The 24,462-nt window shown below is 40.2% G+C and overlaps 1 protein-coding gene across 2 annotated transcripts in view; it reads right to left on the reverse strand.

The window, feature by feature from the left end:
- PFDN1 (prefoldin subunit 1) overlaps positions 1-24,462 on the reverse strand; it is a 66,296-nt gene that overhangs the window by 32,117 nt on the left and 9,717 nt on the right. The window contains exon 3 of one of the 2 annotated variants that reach the window (XM_005661736.3): positions 3,476-3,560. The exons of the other annotated variant lie outside the window; for it this stretch is intronic. Coding sequence (XP_005661793.1) covers positions 3,476-3,560 — 85 coding nt within the window. The remainder of the gene's footprint in view (positions 1-3,475; positions 3,561-24,462) is intronic. 2 annotated transcript variants of the gene reach the window in all.

The following is a 24,462-nucleotide window of genomic DNA, read 5'->3' on the forward strand; positions in this document are numbered from 1 at the left end:
CAACATGGGACTTACACAGAGGAACAACACACCAGATTTAACATTTTAGAAAGATCATTCTAGCTTAAATACGTTAAAAGGATTAGAAAAGAGAAAGTTGGAGATGGATAAACCCGTTAAGATGCTACTGTCCAATGGTAGGAACAGCTGGTTTAAAGGTGGGAAAAAAATCCTGGAGGGAAACACCATTTAATACAGAAAAGAGGGAGGAAGTCATCAGAGAAAATAAGTTCTCAGCACTGATGAAAGTCACTACACCTCAAATTCAGAAAACCCACCTTAGTCCAAGGAGGATTAACAAAAAAAGCAAAAAGGGAGTTCCCGTTGTGGTTCAGCAGAAACGAACCCAACTAGTATCCATGAGGATGCGGGTTCAATCCCTAGCCTCGCTCAGGGGGTTATGGATCCAGCATTGCCGGCCGTGAGCTGTGGCGTAGGTCACAGATGCGGCTAGGATCTGGCGTGGCTGTGGCTGTGGGATAGGCCAGCAGCTGTAGCTCCAATCTGACCCCTAGCCTGGGAACCTCCATGTGCCACAGGTGCAGCCCTAAAAAAAGAGAAAAAAAAAAGGTGTATATGTGTGTATGAATGCGTTTATTCAATAAAGTTTCTAAAGATATACACCAAACTGTAAAGATGACATTTGAGGGTATGCAGGGAAGAAGGGAAAGATCATATTTTCATTTAATCATTTGTTTTCTTTTCTTTCTTTTTTTACAGTATACTTACATGGCATTTATAACATAAATGCCATGTAAAACAAAGTATTAAAAACAAAAAAAGCAAAATAACTTCCTGGGGTAGCGACTAGAGTTTAACTCAGCTAGTCTTCTCAGCAGGTTGTAATTAGCATTTCAAACGGGTACCAACAAGCTAGCTCATCTACTTCTATCTGACAGATATCAAGATACTCTTACCAGTATTTGAGAGAGTCCATGACATGAGACTTTGGGAAAATTTCCTACTCTTTATTGGAATGGACTCATACGCTAAAATCATCACCCGGGGTAATTTTACCTCGATAGCTTTTTATTTTATTTATTTTTTGCTTTTTAGGGCCGCACCCGTGGCATAAGGAGGTTCCCAGGTCAGGGGTCGAAGCAGAGATGCAGCTGCCGGCCTGTACTGCAGCCACAGCAACTCAGGATCTGAGCCGCATCTGCAACGTACACCACAGCTCACAGCAACGCCAGATCCTTAACCCTCTGAGCAAGGACAGGGATAGAACCTGAAACCTCATGGTTCCTAGTCGGATTTGTTTCTTCTGTGCCACGACGGGAACTCCTGGGAATATTGTGAATTCTAAGTTAACATATACTTGTTATTGTTACAATTTATTCAACACAGAGATTATAAGAAAAAAATCCTAATTTCCTTAAGGTAATTAGTGTTAATTTAATATACATATTCATGAACACTTTTAATGTTCAAATGCAGATCTTATTTTCTGTTTCCATAATAAGAGAATTATTTACACTATTACTTTGTATCTTGCTACATATTTATCAGGACAATTTTTAGATATATTTACCAACAGTTGCAAAAATATTTTTTTTGGTAATCTACATGAGCAAGTTTTGCTTAGAGTTTGTTGTTGTTGTTGTTTGTCTTTTTAGGACCGCACCGAAGCATGTGCAGCATATGGAGGTTCCCAAGCTAGGGATCTAATCGGAGGTGTTGCTGTCGGCCTACATCAGAGCCACAGCAACTCAGGATCTGAGACGTGTCTGCAACCTACACCACAGCTCACGGCAACACCGGATCCTTAACCCTCTGAGTGAGGCCAGGGATCAAATCCACAACCTCATGGATACTAGTCACTAGTTGGATTCGTCTCTGCTGCACCACGACTGGAACTCCTGTCGTTTGTTTTTTTAAGGGCCGCATCTGCGGCATATGGACGTTCCCAGGCTAGGGGTCGAATGGGAGCTACAGCTGCCAGCCTGCGCCTCAGTCACAGCAACACTGGATCCGAGCCACATCTACAACCTATACCACAGCTTGTGGCAATGCTGGATCCTCAACCTGCTCATCGAGACCAGAAATTGAACCTGCATCCTCATGGATACTAGTTAGGTTCTTAACCTGCTGAGCCACAATGAGAACTCCTGTTTAGTTTTTAAAGATACTTTTGTTTGGAAAATCCAATCTAGAAGAGTTGAGCTAACAAAAATTATAAAACAGGACATAGCAACAACCTGGTTACTAGAGGACAAGTTTTTTTTCTTTTTGTTTGCTTGTTTTGTTTTACAACACATCTTTGTAAGCTGCAAATCCATTACCAAGTATGTTTAAATTCTCATTGGTAGACAAACTAAAATAAGCCTAAGTATCCTAAGACATTACATGCTTGCCCAGGCCATGCCAAGTCAGTGCCCCTGGGAAACTCCAGGAGGCTACAGGGGGTGTCTCACCAATTCAGGAGAGGGCTGAGTCAGATTCTGATCCACTGCCTCAAACAGTACTCAAAGAAATTAGATAAAGTGACCTATGAAGTCACTGTATCCACCCCCAATTCAGGAAATCTTGGTCCCAAAGAAATGTAGTAGCCAGTTTTTCGTCCAGTCCAACTTTTTACTATATATAGGAAAGACTGCATCACATAGGAAATACTTCATCAAAGGTTTTAATGTTCAAAGAAACTGTAATAATAAACTTCAATTTTCCAAAGATTTGCTAAGTTACCCATCATCTTTCTCCCTAGCTTAAAAAAAAATTGCTTTCCTCACTGAAGCACTATCCTTCAGAGAGTTAATTAGTTACAGCTTACTACTCAGTCCTTGTCTAGAACTTTCTATGTAAAGGAATTACAATACGTAAAAGTATGACATATCTAGATCCTTCAACTACTGTTAACATCACCCACTCTCATGCCCATCCACAAATCATGGTATTTAAATATACATTCATTTCATTTCGCTTTACTTTTTACGGCTGTACCTGCAGCATATTATGGATGTTCCCAAGCTAGGGGCTGAATCGGAGCTGCAGCTACTGGCCTACACTACAGCCACAGCATTGCCAGATCCGAGTCACAACTGCGACCCACACCACAGCTCACAGCAACGCCAGATCCTCAACCGACTGAGCGAGGCCAGGGGAACCACATCCTCATGGATACTAGTCAGGTTTGTAACCCGCTGAGCCACAACATGAACTTCCAGTATTATTTTATTTTTTAAGAATAGACATGTTCATTCAAAAGCAATGGAAAAAAATACATTTAGATTAACAGTATTCTATCTTTTCTAAAATTCCCTAGTTCTAAGAGGATACAGTCTTTTTTTTTTTTTTTTTTTCCTGTCTTATACACTGCAATCAAAAGACTGCTTCATAGCTCAAACACAATTAGGAAAAATGAAAACAATGTAACATGACCTTGGCTGGCAAACATTTTCATTTAGTATTACACCATGAGGTAATTGCTTTTCTCCTAAAAGTTGACTACTACTATCAATATTCACTCAAAACTTACTTCCAATTCTTTAATTTTTTCTTCTGCTATTTTCTGTTTCTCTAACAGCTGATTATGAATCGCCTCCTTGGATTGAAGAATAAACCTACAAAACACAAAAAAGTTTTAAGATTAAAGCCACATGACCACTATATTCATCAAAATCAACAGCTATATGTCACAAATATTAAACTAAAGAAACTAGAAGGGGACTTGCCACTGTGGCAGAGTGGGTTAAGAATCTGACTACAGTGGCTCAGGCCTCTGCTGAGACGTGGGTTCAATCCCCATCCAGTGCAGATGGGTTAAAGGATTTGGTGCTGCCAGAGCTGCACCTTGGGTTCAATCCTTAGCCCAGGAACTTCCATATGACTCGGGTGTGGCCATTAAAAGACAGACAGACAGACAAGAAGGAAAAGAAATCTAGAAGGATTATCTTCCAAATCAGAAAAAATAAAATGTATTGTAATGCTAATATGACAAACTCAGGAAACCACCAAAGGTTTAAACCTTGGCTGAGAAGGAACAAAACCTTAAAAGTAAATTCTGTCATCTTGTCTAAGAAGGGAATTAGGCTTCAAGAAGATTCATAAACAGGAACCCATTGTGGCTCAGCAGTAACGAACCCAACTAGTATCCATGAGGATGCAGATTTGATCCCTGGCCTCGCTCAGTGGTTTAAGGATCCAGCACTGCCACGAGCTGCGGTGTAGGTTGCAGGCGCAGTATGGATCCCTCATTTCTGTGGCTGTGATGTAAGCTGGCAGCTGCAGCTCAGATTTGACCCCTAGCCTGGCAACCTCTATATGCCGTAGGTGTAGCCCTAAAAAGACAAAAAATAATAATAATAGTAATAAAAGAAGATTCATAGACAAAAGAAAAAAATAAAACAAAGGGGTAAAAATCTAACATAGATTAAGAGAAAAGTTAACAAACAGTAAAAATCCCTCATAACTAATCTTTCACTTATCTGTATCAACTTTTATCTAGCTATTTCTCAAACAATATTTGTAAATTACAGCTCCTCCTCCAATCTTTAAACAAGTTTTTTGTAACAGCAGTAATTCATGACCTTTTAAAGTCACAATCAAGTACTGTGTTAGGATCAATGCATTAGTGTTTATATGAGTTTCTCACACAAAAAGCACTGTACAAGGCCCAGTATCTTTTTTTATTATTTCCAGAGTGTACAATACCTCTGAAAAGCCCAAAATATACAAGTGGAATTTTTCGACTTTTTCCATTTTACATTCAGGCACATTATTTACAGCTAATGAGAGTGGAAATATGGGGAAGCTTTAAAAATTAACACTGAATCTGTTTTGTGACTTAATTCTTGGCTGTGGGGAAAGGAAGAACAAATTATTTTATAGCCTCAAGTAAGTGAACGGCAATATTCCCCTTCCACTGGAAGCAATGGGAAACCTCAATTATTCAAATCTCTTTCAGGATTGTCCAACTGAGCTATAATAGATTTTAGTTAAAAATTATAATTAGTTAAACAGACTAATTTTTGCAAGTAATTTACGAGTTGAGCAAAAAACTAATCATCTCTTAAGAAAAAGCCAAAGAGCTCCTACTGTGGTGCAGTGGGTTAAGAATGCCACCACAGAGGCACAGGTTCAATCCCTGGACCAGTGGGTTAAAGGATCCAGCATTTCCACAACTCTGGCAGAGGTTACAGTTGCGGCTTAGGTTCAATCACTGGCCCAGGAACTTCCATATGCCAAGGTTCAACCATTTAAAAAAAGGGGGGGGAGATCCCACCATGGCTCAGCTTTTATGAACCTGACTAGTATCCATGAGGACACAGGGTCAATCCTTGGTTTTGCTCAGTGGGTTAAGGATACCACATTTCCATGAGCTGTGGTGTGGGTCGAAGACTAGGTTCAGATCCTGCATTGCTGTAGTTGTGGTGCAGGCTGTCAGCTACACCTCCAATTCGACCTCTAGTCTGGGAATTTCCATATGTTGCACGTGCGGCCCTAAAAACACCAATCAATCAATCAATCAAAGTAGCAATGTGCAGTTTCCGTTAGCAATTTCACAAAAACAAAAACACTGTGTCTAGGAAGGGTCTCACCAAGAGTCTGTTGCTATAAATACAAGACATATAAAAAAAGAACAAAAAGGGCAGCTCTAGCTTTGCCCAGACATCCAGAAGGCAACTCTCTCTCACCTTCATAAATACCCTTTGGCATATATATAATACAATCTGGTGAATTTCCTTTTTTTTTTTTTTTTTGTCTTTTTGCCATTTCTTGGGCCGTTCCTGTGGCATATGGAGGTTCCCAGGCCAGGGGTCCAATCGGAGCTGTAGCCACCGGCCTATGCCAGAGCCACAGCAACGCAGGATCCCAGCCACCTCTGCAACCTACACCACGGCTCACAGCAACGCCGGATCGTTAACCCACTGAGCAAGGCCAAGGATCGAACCCGCAACCTCATAGTTCCTAGTCAGATTCGTTAACCACTGCACCACGAAGGGAACTCCTGAATTTCTTTTACACCAGAAATTATTAAGCACGTGTCCTGATGTGGACAGTGCAGATAATTTCATTGATTATCTAGTGTTCAGTACTAACTTGATCCTTTGTAAAAATCTTAACTCAGCCCACATTCATGCAAAACAAGGAATACTACATAACTCCATGTGTCTAAGACATTCTTACAATTAGTCCCAGCGACTGGTGCTATTTCTGGTAAGACTACGGCTTATAGAATATTTTTCTCAGAACTAATTATTTAGTGTAGTATTTAAGAAGAATTATTTTGAACTGTAATAAGTTTCAGTGACACCGTGTAGAAAGTATTATAAATTTAGGCCCGACAGTCACCAAACTGTGTCATTACAAGCACAATTTTACTAACAAAGCCTTCTGGCCATGGAAACAATTTTCAGAGTAAAATATACATTTTTAAATAGCACTGATTGCTGCCCAGTGAGTAGTATTCTCAAATAATAGGTCATCAGAAATTATCTTTATTAGTGTCTGGGAAATTGTCAAAGCTAAGATTAGAGGTCAAGTCATTACTTATGTGGCCTTTAAAAATAAAGTATCTGAACAGATACTAAATCCCTTGAGCAGAAAATAAAATTACTAGAAAGCAAGAACACTCAACAACAAAAACATGTTTTTCCATGGCCACACAACCCTGAGGTAGCTATACTGAACCGTGCCAACTTCGAAGGCCAGAGCAACGTCACTGAAGCCGGCCTATTTATCCCAAGCCTGAGGACATCTCAGCCATGCAAGTTTTAAACAAGGATGAGTATAGAGTAAATTCAAATGTCTACCTCAGGAGTTCCCCTCGTGGCGTAGCAGAAACAAATCCAACTAGGAACCATGAGGTTGCAGGTTCGATCCCTGGCCTTGCTCAGTGAGTTAAGGATTCGGCGTTGCCGTGAGCTGTAGTGTAGGTCACAGACACAGCTCAGATCTGGTGTTGATGTGGCTCTGGTGTAGGCTGGCGGCTACAGCTCCAATTAGACCCCTAGTTCCATATGCCGTGAGTGCAGCCCTAAAAAGCCAAAAAAAAAAAAAAGTCTACCTCAAAGAACAATTACACAGTCAAAATTCAAACAAAAAAATTTTTTCAAAAAATTTGGTTTAGTCCTCAATTTTTTTTTTTTTTTGGCCACACCTGAAGCATATGAAAGTTCCCAGACCAGGGATTAAATCCTAGCTGTGACCTATGCTACAGCTGTGGCAACACAGGATCCTTTAACCCACTGCGCTGGGTCAAGGATCAAACCCAAGCCTCCACAGTGACCCAAGCTGCTGCAGTTTGAGTCTTAAAATTATGATACATCCATATTGTGAAAGGCTAAGACTTCTATTATCAGTATAATGGAGAGCAGACACCTAGAACACTCTTCCTGATTAACAACAAAGAAAAAAATTAACATTTTGTTCACAACAGCTCAGACTGCTGAACAATCACAAATGAAAGATTCCACATTGTGGAGAAAAAGGAACCCTTCATGCACTGTTACAGGTGGGGATATAAATCAGTGCAGCCACTATGGAAAACAGTATTGAGAGACCGCAAAAAACTAAAAACAGAACTACTGTGTGATCCAGTAATTCCACTCTTGGGTATTTATCCAAAGAAAACAAAAACACAAATTACAAAGGATATACTCACTGCTATGATCACTGCAGCATTATTTATAACAGCCAGGATAGAAGCAACCTAAGTACCCATCAATAGATGAATGGCTAATGATGATATGAAATATATGCATATATTATATAAACATACACACATATGTGATAAAATAATGGCCATAAAAAGAGTGATACCTTCCCATTTGTGACAACATGGATAGAACCAGAAGGTACTATGCTAAGTGAAACGAGACAGAAAAAGACAAATCCTCTATCATTTGACTTAGAGGTGGAATCTGAAAAACAAAACAGGAATTCCCATCATGGCTCAGTGGTTAACGAATCCGACTAGGAACCACAAGGTTTCGGTTTCGATCCCTGGCCTCGCTTAGTGGGTTAAGGATCCAGCGTTGCCGTGAGCTGTGGTGTAGGTTGCAGACATGGCTCAGATCCTGCGTTGCTGTGGCTCTGGCATAGGCCAATTAGACCCCTAGCCTGGGAACCGCCATATGCAGTGGGTGTGGCCCTAAAAAGACAAAAAAATAAATAAATAAATAATAAAAAAACAAAACAAATTAACAAGTGTAGCAAAACAGAAACACAGCTATAGACAGAGAAAGCAAACAGGTGGTTGCCAGAGGGGAGAGAAGTAAAGGAGAAGAAAGAAATAGGTGAGAGAGATTGAGAGGAACAAACTTCCAGTTGTAAAAGAAATGAGTCAAGGGTATAAAATGTACAGTGTGGGAGATATACTCAATTACTATTAGTATCTTTGTACGGTGAGAAATCATAACCAGATTTACCATGGTGATCATTTTTAAATGTACAGAAATATCAAATCACTATACTGTATAACAGGTACTAACATAGTTCAAAAACAAACATACAAACCAACTCAGGGAAAAAGAGATCAGATTTGTGGTTAGCAGAGTCAGGGAGTGAGGTGAGGGGAACTGGATGAAAGCAGTCCAAAGACACAAACTTCCACTAAAATAAATAAGTACGAGGGATGTAAGGTATAACATGATAAACATAATTACCACTGTTGTAAGCTACATATGAAGTTAAGAGAGTAAATCCAAAGAGTTCTCATCACAGAGTTCCCATTGTGGTGCACTGGTTAACGAATCCAACTAGGAACCATGAGGCTGGTGGTTCGATCAATCCCTGGCCTCGCTCCATGGGTTAAGGATCCGGTGTTGCCGTGAGCTGTGGTGTAGGTTGCAGACGCGGCTCGGATCCTGCGTTGCTGTGGCTCTGGCGTAGGTGGGCGGCTACAGCTCCGATTCGACCCCTAGCCTAGGCACCTCCACATGCCTCAGGAGTGGCCCTAGAAAAGGCAAAAAGACAAAAAACAACAACAGCAAAACAAAAAGTTCTCATCACAAGGAAAAAACATTTTTTATTTAATTTTGTGTCTATACGAGATGATGGATGTCCACTAAACCTAGGTGATAAGCATTTCACGATGAATGCAGGTCAAATCATTATGCTGTACACCTAAAACTAATATATCTCAATAAAACCGGAAGAAAAAAAAGGATTCTATAGAGGGCCAAAATTAAGTAAAATCATGAATTGTGGAAGGTAAGGAGACAATAAATTGGCTTTCACCTTGAGAGCTTCTGCTGAATCCTAGAGATCTTGAGCATCCAAACTGGCACAGAAATAGGATATAAAACAGAAGATAAAACCTAGGCACCATCCAGAGTAAGAATGTTATTAGGAGAATCTTCAATTAAAGTCAGGTTCCCAAAGAGTTCCACCTTTAGTCTAAGGGTGAAAAAAGAAATAAACTTGTCTCTCAGCAAGTAAAGTAAGAGAAACTTGTCCACCTGTGCCTTGGTGGTGAGTAAAATCAAAACACAAAAATGTTCCCTAAGAATCTGTAAACATAAGCTGACTTTCTCATGGGTTGTGGTCCAAATTCAACCTATGATATGATCCAGAAAATCTCAAGCACAGAATTTAATGTACAGTAATACTAATTACGTACATGGCAAAGGTCAAGGAAACCTGAAGAAGGGGTAATAAAAATTAAACACACAGAGAAAGGTGTAAAAAATAATAAAATAAGCAAAACAAAAAATAGGATACAGCATGTAAAATTTAAGGAACAGTACTAAGCTGTCAAATATATGTGCAATTAGAAATGCAGAAAAAGAAGAAAAAAATGGAGAAGAAATATTTGAAGAGATAATGGACAACAATTTCTAAAACAAGAGGAAAAAAAACAAATCACAGTTCCAAGACACTCACAGAAACATAAGCAAAATAAATTTGAACAAAAAACAGGAGTTCCTGTCGTGGCTCGTGGTTAGCAAACCCGACTGGCAACCATGAGGACGAGGGTTCCATCCCTGGCCTTGCTTAGTGGGTTAAGGATCCGTCACTGCCAAGAGCTGTGGTGTAGGGCACAGACGCAGCTTGGATCCCGCATTGCTATGGCTCTGGTGTAGGCCGGCAGCTACAGCTCCAACTGGACCCCTACCCTGGGAACCTCCATATGCCACGGGTGGGGTCCTAAAAAGACAAAAAAGACCGGAGTTCCCGTCATGGCACAGTGGTTAACGAATCCAACTAGGAACCATGAGGTTGAGGGTTCGGTCCCTGCCCCTGCTCAGTGGGTTAACGATCCGGCATTGCCGTGAGCTGTGGTGTAGGTTGCAGACGCGGCTCGGATCCCGCGTTGCTGTGGCTCTGGTGTAGGCCGGTGGCTGCAGCTCCGATTCGACCCCTAGCCTGGGAACCTCCATATGCCGCGGGAGCGGCCCAAGATATAGCAAAAAGACAAAAAAGACCAAATAAAATAAAGACCTAAATGTGAAAGCTAAAACTAAAAAAAAATAACACAAAGAAAACTAGATGTAGTATAATCAAATCACTGAAAACTAAAACTAAAATCTTTTTTCCCAAGCCAAGGATCAAATCCATGTCATGGCAATGACTTGAACCAAAGGAACGACAGTGATGGATCCTTAACCTCTAGGCTAGCAGACCATTCTTAAAAAACGGTTCCTAGTCAGACCCCTAGCCTGGGAACCTCCACATGCCGTGAGTGCAGCCCTAAAAATTAAAAAAAAAAAAAAATTCTGTCATAACCCATATGGGCAAAGGAAACTCAAAAAGAATGCATAATGTTTATGTGTAACTGAATCAGTTTGCTGTACACCCAAAACTAACACAAAACTGTAAATCAACTATACTCCCACATAAAACAATTTTTTTTTTTTCGTCTTTTTGCTATTTCTTTGGGCCGCTCCCGCGGCATGTGAAGGTTCCCAGGCTAGGGGTTGAATCGGAGCTGCAGCCACCGGCCTACGCCAGAGCCATGGCAACGCGGGATCCGAGCCGCGTCTACAACCTACACCACAGCTCACAGCAACACCGGATCGTTAACCCACTGAGCAAGGGCAGGGACCGAACCCGAAACCTCATGGTTCCTAGTCGGATTCGTTAACCACTACGCCACGATGGGAACTCCATTTTTTTTTTTTTTGCAATTTTTTTTTTAATTCAGGAAATGATCTTACTTCCAACAAAAGGGAAATAATAATCTTAAAATGACATTAACATAAGTATATTCTTAGGCGTCTCAAATGTGACGAAGATAAAGAACATCTATTTCTTTTAATTCTGAAATAAAATTGGGCAGATATAAACCAAGAATGATTAATAACAAAAAGAACCAAATTCTGGAATTTAAAAGTAGAACAAATAACAAAGATTATAATAATTAGTTAAGGGATAGAGAGAGAAGTTCCCACTGTTTACAATAGGACTGGCAGCATCCTGCGGCATCAGGATGCAGATTCGATTCCTTGCCCTACACAGTGGGTTAAGAGATCCAGCGTTGCCACAGCTGTGGTGCAAACTGCAACTGCAGCTCAGATCTGATCCCTGGCCTGGGAACTCCATATGCTGGCAGGGCAGCCAAAAAAAAAGAGAGAGAGAGAAAAAAAAAGAGATACACAAGACAAAACACGGCAAATGTGACATCAAAAACATAAAACATGGGGGGAGGAATAATGTTGAGCATTACAATGGGATCAAATTTAAGTTATTAACTTAAAATAGACTGGTAATAGATGTAAGCTGTTGTAAGTAAGCCTCTTAGTAACCACGGGCAACAACCTACAGTATATATACAAAATATAAAGAGAAAAGAGTATGAACATACCACTAACAAAATTCATCAAACTACAAAGGAAGAGACTATGAGAAAAAGCAAAAAACAGAGACAATTAATAAAACGTCAATAAGTACATACCTATTAATAATTACTTTAAAAAATGTACATGGACTAAAACCTCCAATCAAAAGACAGAGTTACTGAACAGATTAAAAAAAATTTTTTTTTTTTTTGCTATTTCTTGGGCCGCTCCCGAGGCATATGGAGGTTCCCAGGCTAGGGGTTGAATCGGAACTGTAGCCACCAGCCTAGGCCAGAGCCACAGCAACGCTGGATCCGAGCCACGTCTGCAACCTACACCACAGCTCATGGCAATGCCGGATCGTTAACCCACTGAGCAAGGGCAGGGACCAAACCCTCAACCTCATGGTTCCTAGTCGGATTCGTTAACCACTGCGCCATGATGGGAACTCCAAAAATTTTTTTTTAAATAAGAAAAAAGGAGTTCCTGTCATGGCACAGTGGAAATGAATCCGACTAGCAACCATGAGGTTTCGGGTTCCATCCCTGGCCTCACTCAGTGGGTTAAGGATCCGGCACTGCCGTGAGCTGTGGTGTAGGTCGCAGATGCGGCTCAGATCTGGCATTACTGTGGCTGTGGTGTAGGCCAGCAGCTACAGCTTCAATTAGACCCCTAGCCTAGGAACCTCCATATGCCTCAAGTGTGGCCCTAAAAAGACAAAAGACAAAAAAAAGAAAGATTTAAGTACAATTGCAGATACAGAATTAATGTTTTTGCTTTTTTTCGGATATATATGCAGGAGTAGAATTGCTGGGTCATATGTCTACCAACATTTGAAGAATTATACCAATCCTTCTTGAACTCTTCCGAAAAAGCAGACTAGGAGGGAACTAATCCAAACTCATTTTATGAGGCCAACATTACCCTGATAGTAAAATGAGACAACAATGCCACAAGAAAATTACAGGCCAATATCCCTGATGACCACAGATGCAAACATCCTCAAGAAAGTATCAGCAAACCATATACATTAAAAGAATCACACACCCATTTACACATACTACTTTATATAAAATAGATGATTAACAGGGACCTACTGTAGAGCACAGGGGGAAATCTACTCAATAGTCTGTAATAACCTATATGGGAAAAAGAATGAACATATATATATGTTTGTCTGAACCATTTTGCTGTACCACAGAAATTAATACAAGTACACTCCAATATAATTTTTTTTAAAAAAAGTATCATACACTATGATCAAATAGGATTTATTCTAGGGATGCAAGGATGGTTCAACATCTGCAGATCAGTCAATATGATATACCACGATAACAAAATAAGAGAATGAAAATCGCAGGATCATATTAATTGACACAGAAAAAGCATGACAAAACTCAACATCTATTTATGCTAAAAACGCTCAACAAAGCAGACGCAGAGAGAATCGAGGCCATATGCAACTCAACTTAATAGAGGCCATATACAACAAGACTACAGCTAATATCAGGAAAAAGACAAGGATGCCCATTCTTGCAACTTCTATTCAACAATGTCATCAGAAGTCTTAGAGCAATTAGGCAAGGAAAAAAAAAAAAAAAAAAAAACACATCTAAACTGGAAAGGAAGAAGTAAAGTTATCAGTATTGCAGATTACATGATATTACACACCAGTATCCTCAGAGATATTGTGGGTTCAGTTCCAAACCACTACAATTAAATGAACACTGAAATAAACCAAGTCATATGAATTCTTTGATTTCTTAGTACACATAAAGTTATGTTTACACAATATTGTTGCCTTTAAGTGTGCAACAGCATTATGTACAATTACAATGTACGTACCTATCTAAAAAATATTTTATTTTTTAAAAAATGCTAACTACCACCTGAGCCTTGAGCAAGTCTTAATCTTTTTGCTGATAGAGGGTTAGAAATATTGCAAGTTGGAGTTCCCCTCGTGGCTTAGCAGGTTAAGACTGACTAGTATCCATGAGGATAGGGGTTCAACCCCTGGCCTCAATCGGTGGATTAAGGATCCAGCAGTGTCACAAGCTGTGGCTAACGGTGTAGGTCGCAAACAAGGTGTGATGCCACATTGCTGTGGCTGCAGCTCCAATTCGATCCCTAAACTAGGAACTTCCATATGCCACAGATACAATCACAAAAAGAAAAAAAAAAAGAAAAAAAAAGAAATATTTCAACAATTATCAAAATGTGACACAAAGATAGGAAATGAGCAAATGTTGTTGGAAAATGGCACCAAATAACTTAGAGAGTTGCAAAAAACCTTCAATTTGCAAATAATGCAATATATGCAAAGCACAATAAGTGAGGCACAATAAAACAAGACATGGCCTATACAGAAAACCCTAAAGACACCTTCAAAATGCTACTAAAATTTACTTAGTAAAGTTCCAGGATACAAAAACCATTACACAAAAATCTGCTATTTCTATACACTAATAATGTAATAATAACTATCAGGAAGACAAATTAAGAAAACAATCCACCGATAGTTGCATCAAGAGATGAAAATACCTACTAATAAATTTAACTGGAGGTGCAAAACCAGTACTGAAAATTACAACATATTAGTAAAAGAAATTGAAAAAGACACAAATAAATGGAAAGATACTCCATGCCTATGGACAGGAAAAAAAAATAGTATTGTTAAAATGCCCATACACTAGGATTCCCCTTGTAGCTCAGCAGAAACGAATCCAACTAGTATCCATGAGGATGTAGGTTGGATCCCTGGCCTTGCTCAGTGGGTTAAGGATCCGGCATTGCCGAGAGCTGTGGTGTAGGTCACAGACACAGCTCAGATCTGCTGTTGCTGTGGCTGTGGCATAGGCTGGCAGCTGTGGCTTTGATTTGACTCCTAGCCTGGAAACTTCCACATGCTGCAAGTGCGGCCCTAAAAAGCGGAAAAAAAAAAAAAAAAAAAAAAAAAAAATGCCCACACACCCAAAGCAATCTACAGATTCAATGCAATTTCTAACAAAATTCCAAGGGCATTTTTCAAAGAAACAGAATGATCCTAAAAAGTATATAGAGCCATAGAAGACCCTTATAAAGACAAAGCAATCTTGAGCAAGGACAGAGTTGCAGGCATCATTGTCCCCAATTTCAAACTTTTTTACAAAGCCATAGTAATCAAAACAGTATGGTATTGGCATGAAAAACAGATATGCAGATCAATGGAACAGAATAGAGAGCCCAAGGAGTTCCAGCTGTGGCACAGCAGGTTATCGATCTGGCATTGTCTCTGTGGTGGCATGAGTTTGATTCCTGGCCCAGCATGATGGGTTAACAATCTGGCATTACCACAGCTGTGGCAAGGTGACAGCTGCAGCTCGGATTTAATCCCTGGCCTAGGAACTCCCATATGCCACAGCTGCAGCAAAAAAAGAAAAAGAAAAAAAAAAAAAACATGGCGAGCCCAGAAATAAACCTATGCATATGTAGCCAATTAATTTACTACAAAGGTACCAAAAATATACAATGAAAAAGGACAGTCTCTTTAATAAACAGTGGTGGAAAATTAGACAGGCACATGCAAAAGAATGAAACTGGACCACTGTCTTACATCATACACAAAAATTAACCTAAAACGGCTTCAAGACTCAAATGGAAGACATGAAATCATAAAAATCCTAGAAGAAAACCCAGGCGGTAAGCTCCCTGACACTGGTCTTGGTGATCATTTTTTAAATTTGACACCAAGAGTAAAGACAAAAAAAAGCCAAACTAAACAAGTAGGACTATACCAAGCTAAAAAACTTCTGCACAGCAGAAGAAACCATCAACAAAATGAAAAGGCAACCTATGAAATGGGAGAAAATATTTACAAATCATGTATCCTATAATGGGTTACTATCCAAAATATATAAAAACCCATTCAACACAACAACAATAACAAAACAATCTGATTTTTAAAATGGGCAGACAATATGAATTGACATTTTTCCACATAGCTGACCAACAGGTACATGGAAAAGTGCTCAACATCACTAACCATTAGAGGAATGCAAATCAAAACCATAGTGAGATTTTATCTCACACCTGGCAGAATGGCTGTTATAAAAAAGACAAGAAATCAGCAGTTCCCACTGTGTTGCAGTGGGTTAATGATCTGGCTTGTTTCTGTGGAGGTGCCAGTTCGGTCCCCAGTGCAGCAGAGTGGGTTAAGAATCAGTTATTGATGTATAATGTCATATATGAATTGTATCTCAGCTGGGGTGTAGGCTGCAGCTCTGGGTTGGATTCAGTCCCTGGCCTGGGAACTTTGGCAGGGGAGGCAAAAACAAACAAAAAAAACAAAAAACAAAACCAAGAAATAGCAAGTGTTGGTGAGGATGTGGAAACAGGGATCTCCTGTGCACTGTTGGTGGAAATGTAAATTGATGCAGCTACTATGGAAAACAGTATGAAGCTTCCTCAAAAATTAAATTACTTACTTACTGGGTATTTATCTGAAGAAAATGAAAACTCAAAAAGATATACGACTTTATACATATGCACACCCCCAAGTTCGCTACGGCATTATGTACGACAGGCAAGACGTGGAAGCAACCTCATCATCCCTCAATGGATGAATATATATATAGAAAATAGGGAATACAGTTAACAGAATATTAACTACTAAAAACAGAGAAATCTTGCCATTACCAACAACATGGATGGAAACTTGAGGGCCTTATGTTTAGGGAAATAAGTCAGAAAGTGAAAGACAAATACTGTATGAACTTACTTATCAGTGGAATCTGAAAGAAAAAACACCAAACCCATAAATACAGGAACAAATCAGTGGTTGCCAGAGGCGAGAATGGACAAAATGGGTGACCACAAGATACAAACGTCCAGTTTTAAAATAACTAAGTTATGGGGATGTAATGGACAGCATGGTTACTACAGTTAATACTATACTGTATATGTGAAGGTTATAACAGCGTAAATCTTAAAAATTCTCATCACAAGAAGGATTTCCCGTTGTGGCACAGCGGAAACGAATCTGACTAGGAACTATGAGGTTGCAGGTTCAATCCCTGGCCTCACTCAGTAGGTTAAGGATCCAGCGTTACTGTGAGCTATGGTGTAGGTCCCAGATGCGGCTCAGACCTGGCGATGCTGTGGCTGTGGTGGAGGCCGGCGGCTGTAGCTCCGATTCAACCCCTAGCCTGGGAACTTCCACATGGCCCAGGTGCGGTCTAAAAAAAAAAAAAAAGAATTAAAGGAAGACATGAACTTAATAGCACATCACCTCACAGCTGTCAGAATGGTTATCATCGAATGAACACAAGAGTTCCTGCTGTGTGGTGCAATGGGATTCGTAGTGTCTCTGCAGTGCCAGGATGCAGGTTCCATCTTTGGCCCAGCACAGTGGGTTAAAGGATCCAGCACTGCTGCAGCTGTGGCATAAATTGCAATTGAGGCTCATATCTGATCCTTGGCCCGGGAACTCCATATGCTGCAGGGTGGCCAAAAACACACACATACACACAAATAGGGAGTTCTCTGGTGGCCTAATGGTTAGGACTCAGCACTTCCACAGCTGCAGCCTCGGTTCAATCCCTGGTCTCGGAACTGAAATCCCACATCAAGCCACTGCATATGATGGCCAAAAAAAAGAACACAATTAACAAATGTTGGAGAGGATATGGAGAAGTGGAGAAAAGGCAACCCTCATATACTGTTGAGAGAATATAAACTGGTGCAGCCACTATGGAACAGTATGGAGGTTTCTCAAAAACCAAAAACAGTACTACCATAGGACCCAGCAATTCTACTCCTGTGTAAATATTTGAAAAAAAGAAAAACACTAAAAAAACACACTAATTCCAGGAGTTTCCTGGTGGCTCAGTGGGTTAAGGATCCAGCATTGTCACTGCTGTGGCTCAGGTGCAACTGCTGGTTCCAAAATTTCATTATGCAGGTGCAGCCCCCCAAACCAAACAAACACTAATTCCAAAAGACACACACATCCCAGTGTTCATAGCAGCATTATTTACAATCATCAAGGTATGAAAGTAACCTGAGGGTCCATCCACAGATGGTAAAAGGTGGGAGGATATAGACGTACGTACACACACACACACACACACAGAATATTACTCAATCAGGAGTTCCCGTCGCGGCTCAGTGGTTAACGAATCCAACTAGGAACCATGAGGTTGCGGATTCAATCCCTGGCCTTGCTCAGTGGGTTAGGGATCCAGCATTGCCATGAGCTGTGGTGTAGGTTGCAGACGCGGCTCGGATCCCGTGTTGCTGTGGCTCTGGCGTAGGCCGGCGGCTACAGCTCCGATTCGACCCCTAGCCTGAGAACCTCCATAGGTCACGGGTGCGGCCCTAGAAAAGGCACCAAAAAAAAAAAGACCAAAAGAAGAAAAAAAAGAATATTACTCAATCATAATAAGAATGAAATTTTGCTACTTGGAGCAAGATGGATGGACCTGGGTATTATTCTAAGTGAAATAAATCAGAGAAAAACAAATACTGTATGATATCATTTATATGTGGAATCTATAAAATATAAAAACTAGTGAATATAACAAAAAAGAATCAGACTCACAGACATAGAGGACAAACGGTAACATAGCGGTTACCAGTGAGGAGAAGGAAGAAAGGAGGGGCGGTATCAGGGTATGGGATTAAGAGCGACAAACTATTAGCTATCGAGTAAGATAAAAGGACATATTGTACAACACTGGGAACACAGCCAGTATTTTAAAATAACTATAAATTGTAATCACTATTACTGGACGCCTGTAACTAATACTATAATCCACTATATTTTCAATTTTTTAAAAAAAGGTATTAAAAAAGAGGCAAGTGCTAGAGTTCCCGTCATGGCTCGGCAGTTAATGAACCTGACTAGTATGTATGAGGACGCGGTTTTGATCCGCGGCCTTGCTCAGTGGATTAAAGATCCGGTGTGCCATGAGTTGTGGTGTAGATGGCAGACGCAGCTCAGATCCCACTGCTCACTCACCTAAGTCCCAAACCTACAGCTAACCTCCATATCCCCAGATTCCCAATTTATCACTGCAACTCCCCGCTTTCTTTCATACTGACCCTCTTCCTCTCCATCCCACTTCTGCCATCTTAATTTGTGGCCTTGAACTACTTCAAAAGCTTCCTACCCGGACTCCCTGATTTAACTCTCCCTAATTCAGCTTAAAAATCTTACCAACAGTTTTCATGTAGTGGCTACTATGATCACTGCTGATGATGTTAGCAGATGCTACTCGTTGGCTACCCAATATCAGTTCCTCTTTCTTGGTTAACAGAGCCCCAATTTTGTGTTTTTGTTTTTGTTTTTTTGGTCTTTTCTAGGGCTGCGCCCTCGGCATATGGAGGTTCCCAGGCTAGGGATCCAATTGGAGCTGTAGCTACTGGCCTATACCACAACTCACAGCAATGCCAGATCCTTAACCCACTGAGCGAGTCCAGGGATCGAACCTGCAGCCTCATGGTTCCTAGTCAGGTTTGTTAACCACTGTGCCACGACGGGAACTCCTGAGCCCCAGTTTTGTTTGAGTAGCTTCCACAGTCAAGGACTCAGGGAGGTGATTCCTGTGGTAAACCATGATTGGTTTTACACAACTGCAGCAGTTCCATCTCCCAAGATTTAAGCCAAGCATGAAGCTCAGTTCTTATCATGAAATGTGAAGGGCAGTCATTTTGAAGACTTCTGTGAAGGAGTTCCCTGGTGGCTCAGTGGGTTAAGGATCTGGTATTGCCACTACTGTGGCTCTGGTTGCTGCTGTGGCACAGGTTCAATACTTACCCTGGAATTTCCACATGCCACAGGAACAGCCAAAAAAAAAAAAAAAAAGAAAGTCAGCTGGGAAAGAATTCTTTGCTTCAACAAACATGCCACAAAAACCAAAAATGACACAAAAACCACAATACTTTCACACTCTGGATGTTGTCACATGTAAATGGAATCCTTGGAAGCCCAGCAACCAACCTGAAGATGAAGCTGGCAAGCACAGGGAGGAGGGCAGCGCTATGAGTACTTAACCAAGTAGGACTAAAAGCCAACGTACAGTACCTGAGGAGGAATGATATGCACAACATGGATTAATCTCAGAAGTGCTCTGCTTAGTGAAAGAAGCCACAAGAGGACACATTCTACAATGATTCTATTTCTATAGTCCATATAAAGTTCTGAAACAGGCAGAAGTAATCTATAGGATAGAAATCAGATTATCAGTTGCCTAGAGAATTTGGCAGAGTATAGGATTGACTCGGAAGAAGCAAGAAGGAATGTTTCAAGGTGATGAAAATGCTCCATACCGTGGTTAGAGGGGTGGTTACCTTGGCCAAAATTCATCCAACTCTACTCTTAAAATGAATGTGTTCTACTATACATTAAGTTATAGTTCAATAAAGTTGATTTACAAAAGATAATTAGGACTATATAGTATGCCAGATGGTTATAAGTTCTAGGAGAAAAATAAAGCCAAAAAAGAGTCAGTACAGGAGGCAAGTAGGTGGGAGGCGGAGGTATGCGTATACTAATGTTAAGTAGGGTGTCACGAGAGGCCGCCATGCCTTCTGAGTAAAGACCTGAAGCAGCAGAAGGTATAAGCCACACAGACATCTGGAAGAAGGTGGCTTCATTCACAAAGACTAGCAAATACAAAAGCCTTTGATTGTTTTAACTAATAAAAACATAAAAGCCATCTGCAGGTTTTTGGCTAGAGTAATGTGTCTTATGTTTTAAAAGGATCACTTTGGCTGCTTAGTTGAGAACAGCTATAAAGTGCTAAGGATGGAAACAGGGAGCCGAATAAAAAGACAAATGCAATAATCCAATGGTAGTTTAGACCAGGTTGGGGTTAAGTAAAAATGTTCAGATTCTGGGCAAAATTTAAACAGAGCCTTTGCTTACAGACTGAAAGTAAGATTGAAGTAGAGAAGTCAAGGATGATGTCATGATTTGGAAGAACTAGAATAGAAAAGCCATTTGCTCAAACAAGAAAGACTGAGGGAGGAACTGATTTACTTGTAAATAACAAGAATTTTATTTTGGCAAAGTTAGTTTTGACATGCCCATCAGACTATCAAATGGACATGTAAAGAAGGCAGGTGGGGAGTTCTATCGTAGCTCAGCGGTTCACGAACCCGACTAACATCCATGAGGTTGAGGGTTCGATCCCTGGCCTTGCTCAGTGGGTTAAGGATCTGGTGTTACCACGAGCTGTGGTGTAGGTCGAAGACACGGCTTGGATCCCGTGTTGCTATGGCTGTGGTATAGGCCGGTGGCTACAGCTTCAATTCAACTCCTCGCCTGGGAACCTCCATAAGCCATGGGTGCGGCCCTAAAGAGACCAAAAAAAAAAAAAAAAAAAAACCAGAAGGCAGGTGGATATACACAAATCTGGAATTCAGGGACGGGCTCTAACCCAAGATAAAATGCTGGGAGTTGTCACTATATATAAAAGCATTTAAGAGATAAGCCTGGATGAGATCACTAAGAAATCAAGTATACAAGAGAGAAGAAAAAAATCCAAAGGCTGAACCAAGCCCTGAGGTCACTGTAATACCTGGAAGTGGAGAAGCAAAGCAAACAGTAAAGGAGACTGAGGAGCAATGGCCAATGAAATGAAGAAAACCAGGAGGTATACTCCAAAAGGCAAGGGAAGAAAGTCCATCAAGAAGGAAAGAAAGATAAACTACTACATGCCACACATAAGTCAGAAAAGATGAGTTCTGGGAACTCACCAGAATTATTTCAAAGCATGGGCCCTTCAGGAACCCAATCGCAGGTAAACATCTCTTGTTCCAGATGCGGAGCTCCCTCGCTACTAGGTTCCACTTGTGCTAATTAAAAACCACAGTGTATTTTTAAATCACACTATGACTTCTGAAAAAGAAACAGTAGTATGTTAATCTATTTTAAACCTGGCACTTATTTTTGGTCACTATTTGGTATTCTAAGTATTCTGGTAAATAATCACCTCTGATGTTTACCACTTTCTGGCCTCATCAAATGCCAAACATTTCCACACAAAAGCTTCAAGCCATGCTCCAACTTCTTCCAAGATGTGACCTTTATTTTCCTAGTAGGTTAAAATATAGCACTAAATAAACTATAACCACTAGAAAATAATAATTTAAAAAATTACTGGAGTTCCTGTCACGGTGCAGCAGAAACGAATCCAACTAGGAACCATGAGGTTATGCGTTCAATCCCTGGCCTCGCTCAGTGGGTTAAGGATCCAGCGTTGCTGTGTGCTGTGGTGTAGGTCACAGACATGGCTAGGATCTGGCATTGCTGTGGCTGTGGCCTAGGTTGGCAGCTATAGCTCTGATTAGACCCCTAGCCTGGGAACCTCCATATGCCATGGGTGTGGCCTTAAAAAACAAAACAAACAAACAAAAATTACTATCCAATGAGTATTGAAGGACACAAACAGTACAGAACACTCCTGGTACCAAAACAGAACAGAAAGGCAGAGAGAAATATAAACATATTTTGGCACAAGGGCAAGGGACTCAGGCATACACATATAGGATACATACTGCCATCCAAATCTTTCAACTCTGAGCCAAACAATGTAAAAAAAAGGCTTGGCTTAGGGCAGTCATGCTCCTATCAATTTAAAGATAGATTTGCAATACTGGGTTCCTGCTGCCGTGCAAATTTTGATATAAGAACACTTAAAATCCTCTTCAAAGCCATCCAAGTAACCTGGTCCATTTCAAGGTAACTGATCTTCCTTAGAACAAGAAGTGGTAGACCTCTTTGTTTATGGCCAGGAAAATAAGATAACATTCTCCCAGAAATGCCTGTTCAAACCTAAATTCTAAAAATAAAGTGGGCATACATTCTTTACAAAACCACAGACACTAATGGTGCACGCAAAACACTGCAATTCTAATTATTCCATCTGGGCAAAGGATATTTGTAATTCACAGCAACTTCTGATATAAGTGACAAGAAAGAAAAGGGTAACAGTAAGTTATCACCAAGTGTGTATGCATATAAAGATGGACTGACTCGTACCTTCTAGGCCAATCATTTTTCCGAGTTCCTTTTTGGATGGCTCACTAAGTAGACTCTGTTTCTTGACATGAACATTTTAGTCCTCTCTCAAACAGATTAGATGGCAAGTTGTTCCTAAATTTGCCACTATGAGATAAGTAGCAGCTAAAATCAGAAAAATCTTGGTACAGCTTACAAGTGATTGTTTTTTACTTCAAATTCAGCTAGAGTTGAGTCAGTTAAAGAACCCAAATCCCCAATGACAAAGTAATGAAGTTCAAGATTACTGCTATCTTTATTTTTTTTATTTACATGGGAACAACAAGGTAACTTTTTACCCTTCCCTCAGTTAGCCACATTAATTCTTGCTTATTATCAATTGGGATATATTATAGCATCCTCTTGTGTTATAGAATAATTTGCTACTTTCATGCAAGGAAAGCAGATTTCAAAAAAAAAAAGTCAGGCCTTTTGATGTTAGGAAATGCAGAAGCAAAGTCTTCCAAGTAATGGTAACAAAACGAATCAATTACACTTATGTCTTCTAAATAAGTTTGAGTCTAAACTAAGCAACTTTAAGCAAGGACAAATTAGGAGTTCAGGTTGTGGCTCAGTAACAAACCAGACTAGTATCCATGAGGACAGGGGTTCAATCCCTGGCCCGGCTCAACGAGTTAAGGATCTAGTGTTGCTGTGAGCTGTGGTGTGTAGGCCACCACTGTGGGTTAGATCTGGCATGGCTGTAGCTATGGTGTGGGCCTGCAGCTGCAGCTCTGGTTCAACAACTAGCTTAGGAACTTTCACATACCACTGGTACAGCCCTAAAAGGGGTAGTGGGGGGGGGGCAAATTAAATAAAAATATTTTAGCATGTTTGTATATCCCAAGTTAAGCATTACAGACTTCTTCCTCCTTTCATACAATAGACTTCTAATTAGCATAACTTTTTTTTTTTTTAACTTCCAGTGTTTCAGAGAGATTGTTTGGATTCTGAAGGACATGGGAGGGGAAGAAAGAATTATTACAAGTACTCTTCTGCAGAAGAAACATGGCTATGTAATTCCTACACAAATGTCTGTTAACTTCCCCGGCATAAAAACAGTGATGTCATTCTAAATAGCAGTCAGCAGTTACAATCAACACCGAGTTTTTAAATCACTGACAGCTCAAGGAAATTAAAAATATTACTCAAAAACCTCCCCTCCCTAGAGTACTACATCTGCGGAAGAGGAGACTATGCCCAGCTGAGGCTACATACGTACTCAGCATCAACAAAACCGAAGTCATTTTTCCCTACACAACAGGAAAAGATGTTTTCCCCCTTAGAGCTCTGAGCAATCAAAGTCATGACTTTATACGGCTCTATATAAAAACACACGAAGGGTGGGTCATATTAGCAAAAGCAGCTCAATACCAAATCTCTTCCTTTAAAATAAAATCCAAAAAATGACTAAAAAATTCCTTCTTACCTCTGAAAATTATTTTATCTTTGCTTCATTTTCTCCAATCTAAAATACAGATTAATACCTTTAAAGATAATATAAAAGGAGCTTATAAATGTGAATTGCTATGTGGCTCTCACACCAAAAGTAACCTGCATTTTTTTTTCTCCTACAGGAAGCATTAAATAAATTATCCAAACTTGGTTCCAGAAAGAACAACATAAACTATTTTTCCTATATCAATAATACTTATGACCAATGTTTAATACACCAAGATACGTGGTTTACAGCCTAATCTC

This window comes from Sus scrofa, chromosome 2 (assembly GCF_054392235.1).
Source record: "Sus scrofa isolate SSC_HxYL_T2T_F1_AM1 chromosome 2, Sscrofa_HxYL_maternal_Yorkshire_Landrace_v2.0, whole genome shotgun sequence".
NCBI lineage: Eukaryota > Metazoa > Chordata > Mammalia > Artiodactyla > Suidae > Sus > Sus scrofa.